Genomic DNA, 20454 nt, shown 5'->3' on the forward strand with positions numbered 1-20454 from the left:
ATAAGAAAAATATATATAATATATGCCTTTTGAAGAATATTAAAGAAAAAAGAGGATATGTATGATGAAAAAAATGAAAGTATGGTAATCAGTAGAGAAAAAAAAGGAAAAAAGGCTAACAAAATTTCAAGTGTTTGAATAAGATTGTTTGATAAATATTTTATACTAAAATTCATTGAATAATCCATCAAAATTTGTATATTTTTTAATATCAAATGACTTATTATGAGTTATAAAAAAATCCTAATTGAATATTATTAAATTTTGTTGTCTTGCTTAAAAAAATTTAAAAGTCATAATTAAATATCACAAGATTTATTTATATTATTTAAAAATACTGATTAAATACCACAAATCTTTTAAAATTATTTTAAATCATAATCCAATACATCCTCTTAAAATATTTTTAGGATGTTTTTAATTCCTATAAAGTTAAAATATACCATTATATGAGTTGAAGATAAGGTCAATTAAGCCAAACTTAATTCCAAATCAAACAATGATATATTTCAATTTTATAGGGACTAAAACATACAACAAATTTACAAGGCCAAAAATGAATATTTTTTATTTTATGAGAAAAAATATTTTAGTCATAATTATTTTAACATTTTTTAATTGATTACAGATAAAGAAAGGAAGGTAAATACTATCTTCAACAGAAAAAAAAAATACATACGGTTATATAAATATCATTCTTTTAGTAAATCATTAATGTCTTAAGTGATTTATCACTAACAAACAAGAGAATCATTAAAAGTTAAAACTGACGTAAACGGCATAACATTCATATAATATTGTTGTCCTTTCAAAATTTCATTCAATTGCTGGAATTCAATAATTAGAGATAGGTAAATTTCTTAGTTGTCTAAGACAAATAATTTGATTAATCTGTATCTCCTGTGGCATTCGAAATGTTTTTAATTAGGGGAATTGGCAAGAGTTTCATACTATTCAAATTGATGGCCATATCTTCTCATACGGTTATACATCCAAGTTCATTGGCAGAATTACCACCTAACATATTCCAATGGTTATACAGATACTAGATGGATTTGAAACTAGTAATAATCAAAGACATGGAGGACCACGTAATTAATCTAATTAACTACACCGATCCTATAATCAAATCTCCCTAAAATAGCAATACAATATATAAAAATATGTAACGTCTCTTAACAGTGTAACCTAATGCTCATTGAGTCCAGTGAACTAAATTCTTGTGCTCTGGACTACTTGATTTCGCGAACAGATATTGCTCCTCCTTCAACAGTTATGTACCATATTTGCCCCCAATGTCAGAAAGAAGCTGACTAAAGGATGCGTTGTTTTGCCTATGAGCCATAAGTTTGCAAACTAGTATGTATTTTTAGGGTATTGGACAGGCTAGGGGGAGGGGAAAGAAGTGGATGTCGAAATGCTAACTGTACATTATTAACATAACTATAAGCTTTGCTATATTATTTATCAATTCTAAGATTGTTACATAGATGACCAAGCTCAGGTCTTGCATCCATCCATGCAGAAAATTTCATGTTCGCAGGAGAGGTGCAGTAAAGGTAAGATCTGAATGTGATCAGGAAAAAATATCGCCTGCAAATGATGGGGGAAACATAAAATAGCTACACAACAAAATAATATATGTCCTACATCAACATGCGACAAATATAAAAGCCAACATTCACTGGCCACGTGTGTATAACTATTATATAATATATACATAGAGTTGAAAGTATTATAAAATTATTTTTTTACAATATCCACCATTGGATTGAATGTATCATGTACATCATGTTCAAAAGCTTCTATTTTTTTTTTTTAATGTGCATCAGTTCAAAAGTTTCATAATCAAGCATTGATTTTGTTAGAAATTTAATATAAAACCAATTACAAGTCTTTACCTTTACAACTAAGGCATTTGGGACTCTGTTGGTTCTTAATATGGTATCAATGCCTCTACGATCAAGTGCTCTAGAGTTCAATCCCCACTACCCAGTTCTTCTAATAAAAGTTTGATTTCAACAGAAGGTGGGTTAGAAATATAATACAATAAAAGGCTCTTGTGTGAGGAATCATGTTAGAAATTCCACCTAATAGAACGAGTTTTTGAGTTTGTAGGTTCTTGATCTCCCACAATTGTGGGATTTTGGACATAGGAAACGTCAAGAGAAAGAGTTTACAGAGAAATGGGATTAAAAACAGCAGCAAAACATGTCCCCCAACAAACTCAAATAGGGTTTCTCAATAACCACAAACTAGAACCAGGTAAGGATGGGTTGAACCCTAGAATAGATCCAAGGGATGTCGGTGAACAAAATGGTGGAAGTGGCAAGACCAAGATTGACAGGGTGGTGCTAGCTAGGCCTTCACATGCTAGCAACGACAAAATCATCTAATGTGCATAGCAGTGGGATTCTGGGTTTTGTAGGAACATAGAACAAACCTTTTTGATAAAGTCGCTGGTCAGAAAGGCAGCATTGGTCAACAGTGCAGAGTGCTAAGCTAGGTTATGAACAACCAATTTTAGCATTGTGAACATGTTGAAGATGGCCAATAGCCTATGAGGCTGATCGGTAACTTCTAAACAAGAAAGAGGAGTTTCCTTGGACACCTGAATATCAAATGCGAGAGACAACTAATTTTGAAGTGGAAAAAACATGTAAAATAAAGAGAGCTTCACATTTAGGAACTTGGTAGTGGAAGAAAGGTGAGACAAGTCCTAAAAATGGTACCACTTTGATGCCTTGTAATTATGGGGTTTTAGATGTAGGAGGAAGAAAAGAGTGAACAAAGACTAAATTCAATCAAATTGATGTTGACTTATGATGATGTGATGCATTAATAAAACTGAAGTACTAACTCTAATTTTTACTAACTAATAATCCTAACTAAATACGTTAACCAATCATATAATATTAGGAAACAAAGAAACTAAGAAAATAGAGAATCTAATCCTAAGAGAAGAAATACTCTAAAATATTGCAAGATATTATGGTTTATTCAAACAGTTTTCTACACTATTAACATTTATTGAAATTAGAATATAATTATACTTTTCAAAGAAACAAAAGTAATGGTTGTTTGATCTTATACTAATTCTTGTTTTAACTTTCCAAAACTTCACAAGCAAGTTTTATATAATAATTGATTATAATGTTGTAATGATCAAAATAATGTTGTTGAGTGGTGCAATTGTACCAATTCTAACACTAATGTTGATTACTGAGTAGGTGGGGAAGGTAAGTTTACCTCAAAGCCTTGACACCCATATCCATAAGATATGCTCGTTCCTCGTCATCACCATCTGTAAACTTCTCAAATTCTTTATGATAATAAAGAATATCATCTCGTAGATGCCCTGCACCTGCACATCTATTGAACAAAGAAAAATTCAGTACATCCAATGAAAATAAATAATTTAAACTGTTTCCAAATCAATTTAATTTTTTTTCAGGAAAATGAAGCAAAATCTACTAAATTTCATAACCACAAAGATCGAAACAAAAAGTAATTGCAAAGGTAAAATAAGGTCAGAAAGAACATAATTATGACATCCACTTTGATGATAAACATGTTTTCTTATAGGTAATATCATAAGGGTAGTAAAGTTTGGGATCAAATTTTGGCTTATAACCTTTCAATGACAATATCAGCATCTGCTTTGCTTTGGGGACCACGTATGAGAACTCTTGTAAGGCTCAAAATGTCACGATAGTCACCCATCTTGAGTGCTGCTTCATTAGAAGCTCGAGAGGCCAAGTTCTCTTCGGTTGCAGCACACTGATGAGGACCAAACAATGGCTGTGGGACTTTGGACGCAAAGCTTGCCTCTGCGCCTAGTCTAATACAGATTATGGCCATTGCATATGCAACTCCCCCAAAACCTGTGTGTGATACAAAAAGGTAACTCTCTGCAGAGCTACAAAAGGCAAGAGTTTAGAAGTATATTATTAAAAATAAACTAGGAATAACTTCAAAAGAATAACAATTGATATTGTTCCTAAACAGAACGCAGACAGATGCCCATGGAACATATTAAGAACAAAGCAACTCTTATCTTTGCTTCCCTTAACCCATTAGATAGTAGCACCATACATTAGTGATAATCCAAACCATCATAAATTTACAATACTAGATTCTAGTGATTGCATTTTGGAGAGAAAGTCATCCGCTAAATTATTAACAGCCATAGGTTAGTTAATGTATTTATGGACACAGTCCACACAAGGAAAAAAAAATATCAGCAAACTTTATAAACACTTAACACACAGAAGGATACTTACTCATCTTTACAGTACTGTATTGCATCAATGTCAGAGGCCAAAGCATCTCTCTCTCTTGTTAATGGTATCCTCGAATAGATAATATCATATCCCTCATCTTTCAGGGTGGAATAAACTTCTGCAGGTGTTTTCACATCATCTGCCAAAATATTTTCCCAGTATCCAACGACGCTGGACTTATTTGTTGAAGGATCATATTCTTCACGATGAAACAGCATCAGCCCACCAGACTGTCTAATCTCAGCTAGTATATCTTCTTTCAATCGTGCTTCCATGTGTTCCACCTGCATTGCAGTTACCATGAGTTGTGCAACATATTATATTTTGTGATATGTTCCAATAGACACATTGTACAAGATGACATACTGCAGGACCAGTGATTCCAACATGCTTGAGTGTATCAACAGGTTTGTTCAACTCCCTTAGGACAAAGGGAGTGCCTTTGATATAGACAACTGCTTCCTCTCTCAGATCAGTCAATATCACTTTTTGAGCAGATGAGACATTTGCTTTAGGCTTAGCACCCAAATAGGATAGTATCTCCTTCGCACCAGAGATGGTTGGAGTTGCCATGCTATACACAGGGAATTCATCAACCTTGGGCAGGGAAAAAAAGTTTTAGGCATAATGATATTTCCAAAGTCGCCATATCACATTATATTTCCATTGATTATACTCTTCTCATAATGCACACAAGAAAAATAATAAGCATGTGAAAATTCACACACTCGTACAAAGGACAAATCATAAGACTTCTTCCCTACTTTTCAAAGGTAGGTAGTTACTTTCCTCCCCCATACCTTCGCATAGCGAAGAGCCTCTGGACAATGGGGTACGATGTTTTTTTAAAAATGTTAGCAATCTCCTACTGTGAGAGTGTATGCCATGAAGAATTGCAGGGGATCAGAGCCAAGGTGGACATGGGAATTGACATGCCCAGGGGTTACATCTAATAGTAAGTGAATTTAAATACATACAATAGTCTAAGTACATCTCTGATTCAGTTTATGTTGAACTAAACACCTTTTTTTGTCATCTTGAGAGAGCTTTTGAATAAAAGAAATGATTATTTCCAAGAAAATAAAGGGTTGTTTGGTTTGACAAAACATTTTTTGTTTTCGTTTTCTATTTTCACTTTTATTTACAAAAGTGCCACATTATTTTCACTTTGTTTCCTGTTTTAAAAAGTTTATATAGGAAACAGTAAAAACATTTTTTATTGTTTTCCCTTTCCATTTTATGCTTTCACTTTTCCTATACAAACTTAAAACAGAAAATGAAAATAGAAAACATTTTCTCAAACAAAATGGCCATAAGCTTTCCCAATCAGTAAAATATTGTTGTAATTGTAAAGCTCATATATTATTAGATCAAAAAAAGAAATTGATATTAGATACATAAACTTATGGATTACAATTCATAATGATAAAAATAACTTTATAACTGTATTTTGATTGTTTCAATCCAGTGTTGACAAATTTTTCACTGTTCTCAATCTACAGGGGCAAAAGACTGATAACCAGGCCAGTTCACAATTCAACAGATTAATCTGGCAATAGGTAAGTTTCAGTTTTTAAAACAATGAGGCCAGCTTTTGGACATAGAAACCCTGTATATATCGCACTCTGTTACCAATTCTTTTGGTTGCCATGATATCACTTATGTTGATAAAAGAAATATCAAGATGAAATTTACAAGCTTATATATGTCACTACGGTAGCCTTTAAATTTAATAAAACAATGAAAAGACTTGCTATTCTATAATTAGAAAGGATACTCAAAACCACCTCTAACGTAACAGTGGAAGATGAGATTATCCAATTACAAGATAACAAATATCAGAATGAAATCTGCAACCGAATTATGAATACACTTACACCAATAACACATTAAAGATGCTAATTCTACCAACAACTTATGATCCTGCAGGTCTCCACTGGATGTGTTGCCTGACCCTCTGGATCACAAATTTGATGATAGTTTGTTTCTTTATCAGTCCTTACATATGTAGGCTTACCTTGTAAACGTGTGGTGCACCATGTATTTGTATGTGGCTAGAAGTTCTCTGACCAGGAAAGAAATACGTTTTCAGTATGTAGCCTTTCCCAAGAACAGAACCACTCCGGGCTTTGACGAAAGCCTCCATTACTGCATCTCCATGCTGAGATTCTTGTGGTGCTCTCAACTCTTCCTACAATTAAATGACAATAGGAAATATTAATTACTTCAATCCTTTGGGGGCAGGAGAAAAATAACTTTAAGTAGGAAAAAAAAATTACAGGGACAGTAAAAAATCGCCCTGGTCTCAATCTGATGCTCCATTTCATAGCCTGCACCTCTGGCCTTTCATGCATCCAATTCTTAAATGCCATTTTGTATTCTGCTTGTCCACAAAACCCATCAAATGCTTCACTTCCAAGATATGCTGCAAAAGCAATAAGACGGAAGTACCGTTCCAAGTACTCAGCACCACGATATAATGCCACCCTCCTTACCCTAGGCTCAACATGTTGCTGATTGAATACTTTTCTATATTCCAAAACAGCTTGGCGAATGTTTTGAAGTGCAGAACATCTATCAATAATAGCATCTAAGGCCTCCCGGCACTCCACCCCATTATCAAAAAATGCTGTTATCTTCCATAACAAGAGAATGTCATTTATACCAAAAGCATGACTTTGTTTCTCGTCAGGCATTATTTGCAAAGTATCAGGAGTTAATGCAGTAACATAGCCCCCAACTTCATCTCCACCCGAGAAACCCCCATCCGCTTCTTCACGGGTCATATCATCTCTCAATATTTTAATAGGTCTTCCATAATCAATTCGAAGTTTCACAAGGCATGCTATGACAGTGCCAGTGGTTGTCCTGCCCCTACCCATCTGATATATGAAAGGGATATTAGCAGTAAAAGACGAAAAGAGAAATACTAGGCAAGAGAAGAACCAATAGACAGAAATATAAATGAAGATGTCCACAAAGAATACAGAAGAGGAGATAAAGGATGAAGAAACTACCTGACAATTGAAAACAAAAGCAGTGTCCTTAGCAGCAGAAGCAATATTGAAAGCCACAGTGTCAAAGTCAGAGCTTTTAGGAGCTTTTCCATCAGTGATGGGAACACGTGCATACTTAATCGGAAATCCATCAGCCTCCAGGCTTTTAAAAACTTCAAGTGGGGTTTGAATCATTTCAGAAGTGACGTGCTCCCAAGCATCATATATATGCCCATCATCTGTTTCATGGATAACCATTATTGCATTGCCATACTGTTCAGCTTCTCGTAGGATATCTTCTTTTAATCGAGCCTCCATTTTCTCTACCCTTTCACGACCAATTCCCTGAAAGCACAAATTGCAATATCCAATTCAGAGAATTTGGCACAAAATTGACAAACTGCTGTGAAATTATGAGGCACCAAATGGCATCTTAGATTCTACTTAGATAAGCTTCATGCTATATCTACTTCAGCATTAGCATGAATGTGTATATTTTTTGAAATTTCCCCTAACCTGCAGCAAACAAAGTGAAGGGGATTTGGCCAGATTTTATAGGGTCAAATTGCATTCAACCAATGCTGTATGTGTAGGTATGTGCACATGTGCAGTTACATATCCCCTACAACCGACACTCAGCTATGAATTTCATATTTCAATCTTTGGGTATGATAGGTCAGAGCAAATCACATGACAAGACCATACATTATAAGTTCTGCAGTTTATCTCACATAATATTATTTCGGAGTGAAACTGTGCTGTGTTCATACAAGGTAAAGCAGTTAAGAGCTAGCAGACGGTATTATAATGACACAATCGCATCTTTGGCAGAAATAATAAAGGCAACACTGTACACACATATCACCATGCCAGTGACACTCTATTCTCCCTATTATGCACCAGCTCATGCCAACAGAATGACAACATCCTATTGACATACTGCAGTCTACAAGATAATTTTGGAAAGCCAAATGAGGTATATGAACTAGTGAATTGAAAACCACAGGAGAGACCAACTTTTCTAAAATCAACATCTAGTTTGCACTACCACTTTCCTTAACCTGAAAGTTTATTGAAGAGGTATGTAAAAGATTCAAAGTAATTTTTACCGTGTATTCCAGCATGTTTTTGTATGGTCTTTCAACTTCACGAAGAACAAATGGTTTCCCATTGATGTAAATAACAGGTTCTTCTCTCATATTATGCCAAAGTACTGGGCGTCCACCTTTGGAGCTACCAATCCTACGAATGACAGATCGAATACCATCAATAGTTGGATTTGCCACCCCATAAACTGGAAACCCAGGAACTTCTCTGAAATTTGGTGCTCCCTCCACTCTCTCGGGTAATCTTGGATGTTGACATCCAGGACAGTGATCACTTTTCAAAACAGTTTGACTGCCAAGAACTTCGCCATTTCTCAAGGCAGCAACCACACTCATCTCAGAAGGACGACCATCAGTAGATTCAGCTATCTTCTTTAGAGATGGCTTCAAATTGGAATATCCAAGTGCACCCATTGGATTTCTCCTCAACAACCTGCAATGCAAATAAGCAGCATAGGAAATAAATGATTCATGCCAAATATTAGCAATCATAAGGTCAACAAGTTAACAAATACAATCAGAAATCTAATTCATGAATAATTGGCCTACTAATATGAAGGGAAATTTTTTTCAAGTAATGACTAATGAGAGGGGTGAACACTAGATAAGAAAAGGCCATACTGTTAGCAGACTCTATAGCAGCTTTCAGTGAATACTGTTAAGATCCTACATCAGCAAGAGATATGACCAAAATAGTCCCTATCATGGCTTGAGCAATCCTTTCACCTTGAGCTAGCTTTTGGGGTTGAGTTAGGCTAAGTCTATTCTTAACTCTAATACAGCATCAAAACCAATTCAATCCTAATGTTGAGCCATAAGATGTCCAATCCTAAAAACCTCATGATCCAAATGTACAGGCCTAGGCATGAGAGGTGTGGTACGATCCTTCATTGGCTAAGGCTATGACCAAATACTCATTCTAATGACTTTGTCCACCCTTAAGCTAACTTTTGAGAGTGAGACTATTGAGTTAGGCCTAGTCCATTCCCAATTCTAATAAATATCAACCAAAAAAATCCCTAAACTATAAGGGTAGTGAATATTTCATAAGGAGTCAAGTTCATCTTGCCTCTATCCAGATAACTGATGTCAAGCCACACAAACGAGCAAACAAAGTAGCCAAAGTTTAGTTAGGTCAAAAAGGTACTACAGAATCATAGCATAATGTCCCAATAGATTTTCCAGATCAAGGCTCATTTCTTTGGGGGAAAAAATTGGAATCCTTAAAGGATATCTTTGGGAAAATCAAGAAGCATTTCAACTTAACCATGCATCATGCAATCATCACAACTCGTTAGAGATCTTCACTATCAAAAGCTAATGGCAATCTAAGAACCACACTAGCATATTTGATGACAAGACTTGATTGATTATTTAAACTTTTGAGCCTAAAAAACAATATCAACATCAAGGATTTCTTTAATAGAAGTACCAATGTGCAAGGACAACTAACAACTACCACCTCAGACTGAACAAAATATGATGTCTCAATATACAAGCAAGCTCAAATGCATTAATGTAGTTCAATTTTTCAATGCTAGGAAAGGCCGTCAAACTCTCAAGTTAGCTAGTAAACTGTTACAAGTTTACAATTCAAGGTAGAGAAAACGAGTTAATTTTTTAGATAAACTCTTTAACTAGTTTAAACTCACATAAATTCTCGAGTCAAGAAGCGAGTTAAAGTTTGAAATCAAATGGAATTTTTGCCCCTCATTGACCCCACAGTGACTGTTTTACTAGGACACAAATGATTTGAAGAAATACTCTTCTGAAATGTTTTCAGTTTTGAAACTAATAAATGATTTGGTCATTTATGTAGGTTGGTCTTAATTGGCACTATTGTACTATCGCACTTTATTATTGTGGGTTGCTACTCTACTTTATTATGGAGTTGAAATGTTGAATTATTATTGTGCTAAGAGTATTATTTTATGCATATATGCCACTAATAGGTTTTTAATATTATTTTTTTTCCAGGAAAACTCTTACGATTTTACAAGTCAAGTCTATCAAAGTTCCAAAAGTTTACACAGATTATCGAGTTTGACAAACTTGACACTAGGTAGGTATACTTGGCCCAAAACAATTCACTGGTCACAATCAGTTTGATTCAGTAACCAATAGACACGGGTCCATAGACCAAGTGACATTATGAAAGAAAAAAAAAAAACTTCGTACCCCATTGCCCGGAGGCTCTTCGCTATGCGAAGGTATGGGGGAGGGATGTTGTACGCAGCCTTACCCTTGCATATGCAAAGAGGCTGTTTCCGGATTCGAACCCATGACCAACAAGTCACCAAGGCACAACTTTACCGCTGCACCAGGGCTCGCCCTCAACATTATGAAAGAAAATCAGCAAAATTAAGACTTCACATAATTATTGGGGAAAAAAGTAACCTGCGAATAATGCTGTAGAGCTCTGGCCTGTCCCTCATCCAGTCAGTAAAACTACTACGATCCACAGAACTCGAACAGAGTGTAGCCATTTCTGAATGTATGTATACAGCAAAACATATTAAAAAGTAGTATCTTTCCAAGTACTCCACAAAAAAAGAAAGTGATGCCTCTCTTTTCATCTCATCTGGTTGCCACAGAATGCTATTACGGTAGGTGCCAATTGCTTCACGCAAGTTCTGAAATAAAAGCAAAACAAGAAATAAATGAGGTAATTTTATGATACACAAAATGCCAACCTCCAAGTACAAGAAATTTGCAACATCTAAGAAACAGTATAAACAGCCAACTTAGGAGGGGGGTTCCTGTCCTTGCAAGGTTTTCTCAAACCCTTTGGGTGTGAGACTATTCCTCGCTTGGAATACTGAGGCTATCCTCAAAACAGATACCTGCATTGAGGCACACTTATCAATGACTTTGTCCACTTGTCTTTTCCCCTCAACACCACCCTGGAAGTAAGTCAACTATTTAGGACAAACATGTTATATTGTCTAAAAGAAATATTAAAGCTGATACCAATACAGCAATACCTCTAACACCCGAATCAAGCTTCTTATGACTGTATATTCTCCCCTTCGAATTGCCTCCTCTGAATTTGGTATATAGTCAGCAACATTAGTCAAGCATTGAGAAACTCTACCAACTGAATTGCTTCTTGGAATCCCTATCATGTATTTGGATAAATTCAACATTTTTTTAAATGAAAATTCAACCGGTAACCCTATGATCTAAACTGAATGACAAAGAAGAAAGGATAAATTGATTGAAATCATTAAAGAAATTCAATAATTGTAAGCTTAAGTCCAATTATTTTTCTAAGTGAACAAGGATAATTCAGTAAATACCCTAACAGGTAGCATTTGGTATGCTGATAGGAGGGAAGAGCATGGGACATTGATGTACTACATAGTGTGTTCAGAAACTCTAGAACAACAGGAACAAGTGTCCTATTTTGCATTTGACACCTATTTAAGTGAACATAATACTTTCTTCAATTTATAACCATATCCTGACCCAAATTTCAACTTCTCTTTGGTTCCAAAACAATAATTCCTGACACCCCTAGATTATTTAGTATTAGTCTATCCCTACATTATGTAGTAATAGGCTATCAGTCATGTCATTCCATAATCAAGATTGCTTCTGAAAATATGAATAAATACCAGAAGAGCACACTTCATCATAGCATATCAATCCAAGCTTTTATTTTTCAAGGTACTATTGAAAATAAAACCAAAACAGAGAGAGAAAATCACAATCAACAATCTAAAATAGGAAAAAGCCACAGTTTCAAGGCATTGAATCACCAAATAGAAACTAGTTCAAGAAAATTGAAAACCTATTTATTATGTGAAGTAGAAGGGAAAGAGAAGGAATTGGTTTATGAGACCATTCCATAGACCAGCTACGAAGGAGAGCTTTCGGTGGTTCATGGCCAGAATGTTGAGCTGTGAAAGAGAATTGGCAGCACCACAAAATCACATGTATCAGCAATGGGTCTACACCAGTTCTACCCCCAGCCACTCCTCCATCACTGACAGCACTGGCAACAACTCCAGCGAGTCCGGTCTGATTGAGAAATGTTAGTAATTTTTTCAATAAAAAGAAATAAATGGTAAAGTAGTTCTTTATTTCCACCCTTTAGTGCAACCAAGATATACTACTTATTTAACCTCGTATCCAGATCTGTCTTATTCTTAAAATAAACCAAACCTATAATAGAACACATGTTCTGATCCATTCTAACATGTTTACCAAATGCATCATAACCTCAATTTCTTGGAACAAATCCCTTATGTATGTATGGGTAAGGATTTGAAAACAGATAATCCCAACCTACTACCTAGTTCAGCCCATCATTGCTCAATCCAACAGGTGCATTGACTATTGAGCTTTTTCTTACTGTTATTGTAGGTTAGTGCTCTCTGGTAATATGGTAGAATCATTCATACATATATACTGACTCACATGGCAATCCTGTGGTCTAGCCAGACAAGAAACCTGTAACTAGAAGTAGTATGAACAAAAATATACCCTACAGAAAAAACCTAAAGAGCTGTATTTCTGTAAGTATAACTTTTTACAAGAAGCTAGAGAAATAGTTAGCTGCTCTTCCAGAAAACTCATAACATGTAACACAACCAGGGTAGACAGTAGTACTACTAAGGGTATGTTTGTTTTACTTCGTTGTAACTTTCTGAGGCATGTTGAACACCAATCCCACTCTCATGGTCATAAGTGTTCAATGTGAGTGATGGCTATTCAAACACATTCTAAGTACTAAAAGGATGCACTTGCTGCCTAATGTTGCTTTACAAAAAAATTGCCACATAAATTGAAAAACCTATAGACATTTCATTTTAACCAAATACTGGAATGCTTATTCATGTGCTATGGTATCACTGTATCAGTGTGGCAAAGCAGTGCATCTTAAAGAAAATTATCATTTTTTCATCAAACAGAAAAAATATGCATCTTAACATCAGATGCTAAATATGTAACTATGCAAAACATCATTAACTTGAGATCAAATTTGAAGTGATGAACAATGAAATACATGAAATTAAATGGAAAATAAAAGCAAAGAAGTTGATATAAGAAAAGTTAAAATTGAAATAAAATAGGTACCAGAAGCTCCAATTCGATTGAGGTAAAACAAAGTTGCAATGACCATTCCAGTTGTAGTTCGTCCACGCCCCATTTGACAATTAAAAATGATCTCTGTATTTACATCAGCTTGTGAAATTTTATGAACCTAAAATCAAGACGAAGAGTGTCTAAGATACATGAAGTCATTGGTTTCAGGAAACTAAATATGAGTATTTCTGCTATGTCAATAACTATTGCAACTGTACCAAAATAAAATATATTAATATTATCACAATGTTTATTAGACGGTCATTGAGAAGACAATAAAGGATACTACATCATCCAAGCTCTTGATTGGATTAAGGGAATACATGTCCAGGAAATGGCATCAAAACAAATGGGATGAAATCATGAATCAGGATCAAGCATAATTGCCATGCAAACAAAACTTGTTCATAAGCTTTTATTCGAATAAATATTTAATACACAAGAACTAACCAAAATATCAAAATCCCATTCCTTTGGGGATTTTTCATCAGTTATAGGAACACGTTCATAGTCAACAAGGTATCCTGCCACTTGTAATTCCTGGTACACCTACAGCCAAGAAAATAACTTCGGCGCATTTTGTTCAGCAAAATGATTGAGTAGAATCACACTCCCACTGTAAATAAGTTTAACCCATACCTCTAGTGGTGTCTTCACAGAATTACATGACACTGATTCCCATTGGTCCACCATCTGACCATCTGGCAGTTCATCAGTCACAAGGATCTTATTTTCATATCTGTTATGCCATTTCAAAAATAAGATTGCTTGTCATGCAATGCAAGTTTAGATAGCAGTTAAGGCATCCATGCCATGAATTCCACAGTGCATACTAGGGGGAAGTACCAAAAGGAACCACAGCCATACCTTGCAGCTTCCATCAAAATGTCTTCTTTCAATCGAGCTTCCATTTGTTCAACTCTTTCCCTATTAATTCCCTGATTACATACAAAGAGGCAAAACTATTAAAAGCCGGACGAATTTCAGTTGAAACATCAATGAGCTCGATTCAACTGAATCAAGTTAATCCCAAAGTGTTGAGTATCACAAATCACAATACATCAGCTTAGAACCAAGACATAATAACCTCACGAATATCGACCACAAAGAGAACAGGATATATCAAAATGAATCAATACCGTGTATTCAAGGTTGGAAAATGGCCTCTCCACGTCACGCAAAACAAAGGGACGTCCATTAATGTACACAACCTGATTTCAAGAGCGTAAGAGAATGAAAACTAAAGAGTGATCGATGCTGCTGAGAATCTTACTGAAACAGAGTCAATCATCAGATTCAGAGCCAGAAGAATAAAAGTTCAACGAATGTCAGCCAAACAAAAACTCGGCCACGAATATATTGGTGGCGAATATTTATTGATTACGTTGAACTGATCCTAGACCTAGATAGTCCTCCTCATAAATCCAGAAGCACAAGCAAAGAGCACACACGTAATTCATATTTTGTAGTGCATGTACGGGCCAGTTTAGATAAACTTCCCCGTAAGCACTTACGGGAGAAGAAAATAAGAAGAAGAAAAAATAAAATAAGCTTCTCGTGTTAGCAGAAACTGAAGTAGAGGATATATCAGTTATCAGAAGAGTAAAATTCAGTAGAAACAGAACGTAATATATAAAATAATATTATAAATACATACCGGTTCCTCACGAAGGTTAATCCAAAGAACTTGCGCTTTCTTGCCCTCAGCTCGAGCACCAATGTGCTTGAGAACGTTTCGAATTCCATCGGTGGTTGGGATGGCAACACCGTGCACGAGTAACGACTCAGCCTGAGAGAGAGTCAGTTAGCAGCATCAACAACAACAACAACATGATGAGAATTGAAAAGAAGCGAAAAGAAACGATGATCCTATGATCGTACTTGACGGTAATTTGGAGCGCCATCGATGTGAGGATGCAAGCGCTTGTTGTGGCAACCGGGGAAATGGTCGCTCTTGAGAATGGTTTTCTTTCCCAACACGGATCCTCCTCTCCGCTTCATCACCTCCTCTGGCTCTTTCGGTATCGATGTCATCTTCTTCTTCTTCTTCTACTGCTCCTTCAAACAACAACTCTCATCACTCTCAATTTTATCTTCCTTCTTATCCTTCTTCTTCTTTTTTTCCTAATCCTAATCCAAACTTTATTTTTGCTACTTCTCTTGTTTTCATTCACGTTCCGAATTAAAAACAACTTTATGAGGTCCTCATGCTTTTGTTCTTTTGCTATCTGTTCAAATAAATGAGTAACTATGACACTGATTGAAAATTAAACATTAATATTTTGTTGCATTAATTAAATACATAACAATCACCATTTAATTTTTATTTTCAAAAATTAAAAATGTTTAATGTAGAGTTTAACATATTAAAAATTCTTTGATGACGACAACCATTTTATAACAATCGTTGGCAGAATCCTTTTTTATACATTGAGTGAAATATGAGTGGTGCTAACAAACAAGTGATTAATGCTTCACACGTACTCATTTTTTATTTTTATTCTCTTAAAAAGAATAAATTGACCCCAAACATTTTTTATATACAAACTCTTAAAAATTAGTATTTTAGTTTTTATATAAAAAAATATCTAACTTTATATGATTAAATTTATAACAAATAAATATTTTTTAATATATAAATTAGATTAGATTTAAAATTTATAATTATTAAATATTTTGAATATGTAAACTATACTTTTTGGATTATAATGGATTATTATATTATTATAATTCAATTTAGAGATAAAGATAAAAGAGAATAAAATAAAAAGGGTGTGTGATTACGAATATCAGGTATATAAATAAATAAATAAATAAAAAGTTGAGAGATTGAAAAGGACAAACAACCTCCTAACAAATAAGAATGAAATAAGAATATGAATATTTTCTTCCTTTTCAAAGTGTGATACTAAAATACTTTATGGAAGAACATGCTTACGAAAAAAAGTTTTTAGAATAGTCAAGCTTCACAAAGTTAGGTCATATGTTACAAAAAAAAAAAAGTTAGTCATTTCTAAAAAAAACTAAATTATGATATATTTAGGATTAGGAAAGAGGAAGGATAGAAGATATTTAGGTATTTAATTCATGAAAAATTAATTTGGTGTCCATGTATATGAGAAATTGAGATAAGATATTTAGGTATTTGAAGATAGTAAAAATTATAATAAAAAGTAGTCCGAAAGAACAATATAGTCCTGTTTGGGGACTAGATTAATAGTAAGTGACAAAGTTGAAGGACTTATTTGAAGAAATGAAATATATTTTGGATTTTTTTTTTTGGTAAAAATGCATGTCTAGCAAATAAAAACCATGTTAAATTTGTATTAAAACAAAATTAATAAAATTAAATTATAATCTTTTTAGATAATATCCATATACAATCAAATGATAATACTAATTACAGCTTATTTATAAATAAGTAGTATTTTAACATATGCAATATATAAGATATGCTTATATTTATAAAATTAAAAATTGTAATAAAAAAATTAATCATGTAAATAATATTGCAATTAAATACTTTTTATGTATAAAATATATTTTAAATTTACTATAAAAATTAATTTTTGAAAAGAGATTATTTACGAGAAAAATGTTAAAATATAATTTAGATATAGAGATAAAATATATTAAGATAAAAATAAGAATACAAGATAATTTTATATGATTATGGGAAAAAGTTTTTGGCTAATTGCAGAATTACTCAGTGAAATGCAACTTTATAACAAAAAATACAAAAAAAGTATTGAGAATGTTAATAAAAGAGTGGAAGAGTGAGACTATCACTCCTGATTATATTTTTATAACCTCTTTTAAAAAAATTGCTTAAATTTAATTAAAAGAGTGTATGTTAAAAAAAAGGATTAAAAAATCAATTATACATATAATGATAAAAAAAAATAAGATAGTTTAAGAGTTTAAGATGATTGAATGATATATTTTTTTTTTAATTAGTTGTAGAGATATACCCAAAAGGATAAGAAAGAAAAAATGTTGATAATGTTTAATCAAGAGAGTGAAGATGGCGGAAGTTTCATTCTCTAAATTGTGTATGTATCATTTATTATCTATAATGCAATAACATGGATATGTTTTTATTACATATGACTAGTATTCTAGTTTGCATTATTGCACGTGATGAAAATTTTTATTCAATTATTTAATATATATATATATATATATATATATATATATATATATTTAAGTATATGAACAATATTATAATAGAAATTTATAATTAATAGATATAAATAAAGTTAAAAATAAAAATAAAACAATTTCATATAATTTAAGAGTTTAATTGTTATATACTGTAAACTAATTACAATTCATAATTTAAAATAGTTAGGATAAGATTCAATTTTTTTTATAAAAAATAAATGTTATAATTTGAGGGTGTAAAAATTTATTTATGCATATCAATAAAATCCATAATTGAAAAAGTTTTCCTTTCGAGAATAATTGAAAGAGTTATTATTTTATTAGTTAAAATAATAATTAGTGAAATGTACGTCTTATCCACATAAGAAACAAAGTATTGAATAACTCTTTATGTTGATAACAAAGGATAAAATATGTTTTAGACTAGTAGGTTTTTTATTTTATGTTGATGTAAGTGTTTCGTTACTCGCAATTTTATTTGAATTAATTATATTTTTATTTACTAATTAAATATATTCGATTTTAGTTTTTAATTAAAAAAATTAACTAATTTTAGTCCCTAATGCTTTTATTCATTAACAATTTTAATCATCATAAGTTATTTTGTTTTATTTTTAATCTTTAACGTTAATTTTAATTGTTAATTGATAAATAGAATTTATACTTGGAAATTTTATATTTAAGTTTCTTGTGATTTTTAATTACTGAAAATTTTCTAGCATATGAAAAGAAACACCCATAAATATTAAAAAAATGAACATTTAAAAAGAAGATTTTTCACACGATTTATATTCGTTAAGTTATCACATTTTAAATTAATATCAAAAATTAAAAATAAAATATAACAATTTATGAGGGATTAAAAGCAATAAAAAAATTATGAGGGAGTAAAATCATAAATCAAATTAAAAGAAGACACAAACATATATTTTACGAATGGTGTTTAGGGTGGACCACTATCACAAGTGATCCACAGTGTACAATTATTGTGAATCCTTAGATTAATCTAAGGTACAACACACTTTTATCATACACCCTCCACATCAAAGTTTTCCCTATTTTACTTTGTCTCCCTTTCCATTGTCTCTGGCAATTGGGTCACCACCCATCATTGCCACAAATGTCATTGTTACCCACCAATCCTCCTTCACTGCCTCCTTCCCCTTTTTCCCCAAATCCTGCATTATGGCCATCGCCTCTAGCGTTGCAGTTTTTTGTTTTATTTTTCCCTCGCCACACCCAAAAAAGGCAAATGAGTTGCAATCTATGGGAGGAAACCTGACCCATACCGAATTGAAGAAAAGCTCAAAGTGGCAATGTAAAGGGTCCATTTTTGTCATCATCTCTTAGTCGAAGGCCACTATAGAAGTAGGAAGGAAGTGTTCACCAATCTTTGTGCTCCCCGACAAACCTGTAATTTGCCGATGAGTTTTCGACAACAATAATTGCACTCGAACACTTACCCTAGCCATTTTAGTTTATCATAGCTTTTTTCATTTTCTTTGGTTTTATTTGTTAATTAATTTGTGTCCAATGATTGGTAGTTAGCATAAAAACAAAAACATGTTTGAAACGAAAGGAGTGGTGTTGTTCACATTGATCTTCCTTTTTCTCTAATATACTTTTCCTTATTTTTTCCTTATTTTGGGTTTGATTCTGCATCTTTTTTTAAGGGATGGTTCTACATCCTATTGCCACCAAATTCTACATTTCAATTACTTATTAGTATACATTCCAAATTAAAACACACTTTTATAATTTGCTTATATTCATTAATAGCATAAAATTGTGTTTGCGTTGTTGTGATGAATGGTTACAGTATAAAATCTAAATATCGATCTAAACATGTTGACAACCATAAGCCACACATTTAGATCAAACAGCAGAAGCAGAGAAGAAAAATAAATTTCATAGGTACCTACCTCTAGCCATTGCTATTAACCTTCTTTAGCCTTCACAATTTTAGCTTTTCATACCTTCACTCACTCAAACTCGATGGTGTGTTTATCTGAAGAGAGAAGTATGTTTGGTGATGTAAAACTAAGAGCACCCGATTCTATTTATAAAGATCTACCTATCTCAGAGCTCAACCTTCGTGGATCAAAATGTAGGTATGAATAAGATCATGGGGTGTTGTTGAACATTACTTGTTAAACATTGCTCAACGTGGGTTGAACGTGAAAGGAAAATAGACCATAATGGAAATGGTTCTTCCCATAAAATAGAAATAGGAATTCATTCAAAAACAAAGCAAGTTTGTTTCGCTAAACCAGGAAAATCCAACATTCTCCCACTTGGTCCATTTAACCCAACATTAGTCATAACAAGAAACAAAATATATGAGTCATGGTGATAGGTTCTCTAATAGCGAGTATTATCGTCCATGTATCACAATATATCAAGTCTTTAAATGCTAGCTCTCAACTTAATGAATAAACCATATATTTATTCAAAATCTAAACTTAATGATATTTCTCAAAATAAATAAATGAATATATGCACAAAACCATATGAGAAAACATCAAACTAAATAAGAATTTCAAAAATAACAATTGTACGTACAATGAAATAACATCATGGAACCAAGTCCCATTTGTACTACATGATCCTTAAAATTCTTTGGTGGCATGCCTTTAGTCAAAGGATTGACAATCATCAACTCAGTGCTCATGTGTTCGATGACCATTTTCTTTTCCTTAACACGTTCTCTTATAGTTAAATACTCAATGTCGATGTGCTTACGTCGACTTCTGCTTTTATTGTTCTTAGCCATAAACACTACAATAGAGTTGCCACAGTACAATTTCAATGGCC

At 33.1% G+C, this 20454-nt stretch overlaps 1 protein-coding gene across 4 annotated transcripts; it reads right to left on the bottom strand.

Annotated features, from left to right (window-relative positions):
* Window positions 1-948: 948 nt before the first annotated feature.
* LOC100785394 (paladin) lies at window positions 949-15675 on the bottom strand. 4 transcript variants are annotated; one of them, XM_003535258.4, is made up of 19 exons: window positions 15358-15673; window positions 15134-15265; window positions 14616-14687; window positions 14344-14414; window positions 14116-14215; window positions 13927-14025; window positions 13468-13594; window positions 11370-11503; window positions 11229-11288; window positions 10783-11018; window positions 8389-8818; window positions 7301-7624; window positions 6563-7165; window positions 6301-6474; window positions 4650-4880; window positions 4284-4567; window positions 3635-3919; window positions 3250-3372; window positions 949-1593 (listed from the first exon to the last, which is right to left on the bottom strand). In XM_003535258.4, the coding sequence occupies exons 1-19, from the start codon at window positions 15508-15510 to the stop codon at window positions 1461-1463; spliced, it is 3771 nt and encodes a 1256-aa protein (XP_003535306.1). In that variant the 5' UTR covers window positions 15511-15673; the 3' UTR covers window positions 949-1460. The 4 variants fall into 4 exon arrangements, with proteins under 4 accessions (XP_003535306.1, XP_006589082.1, XP_006589084.1 ...); XM_006589019.3 differs by lacking the exon at window positions 11229-11288 and having other exon boundaries at window positions 15358-15674; XM_006589020.4 differs by lacking the exons at window positions 949-1593; window positions 3250-3372 and having other exon boundaries at window positions 3699-3911; window positions 15358-15675.
* Window positions 15676-20454: the final 4779 nt, after the last annotated feature.

The sequence above is a fragment of the Glycine max genome, chromosome 10, assembly GCF_000004515.6.
Source record: "Glycine max cultivar Williams 82 chromosome 10, Glycine_max_v4.0, whole genome shotgun sequence".
Classification (NCBI taxonomy): Eukaryota; Viridiplantae; Streptophyta; class Magnoliopsida; order Fabales; family Fabaceae; genus Glycine; species Glycine max.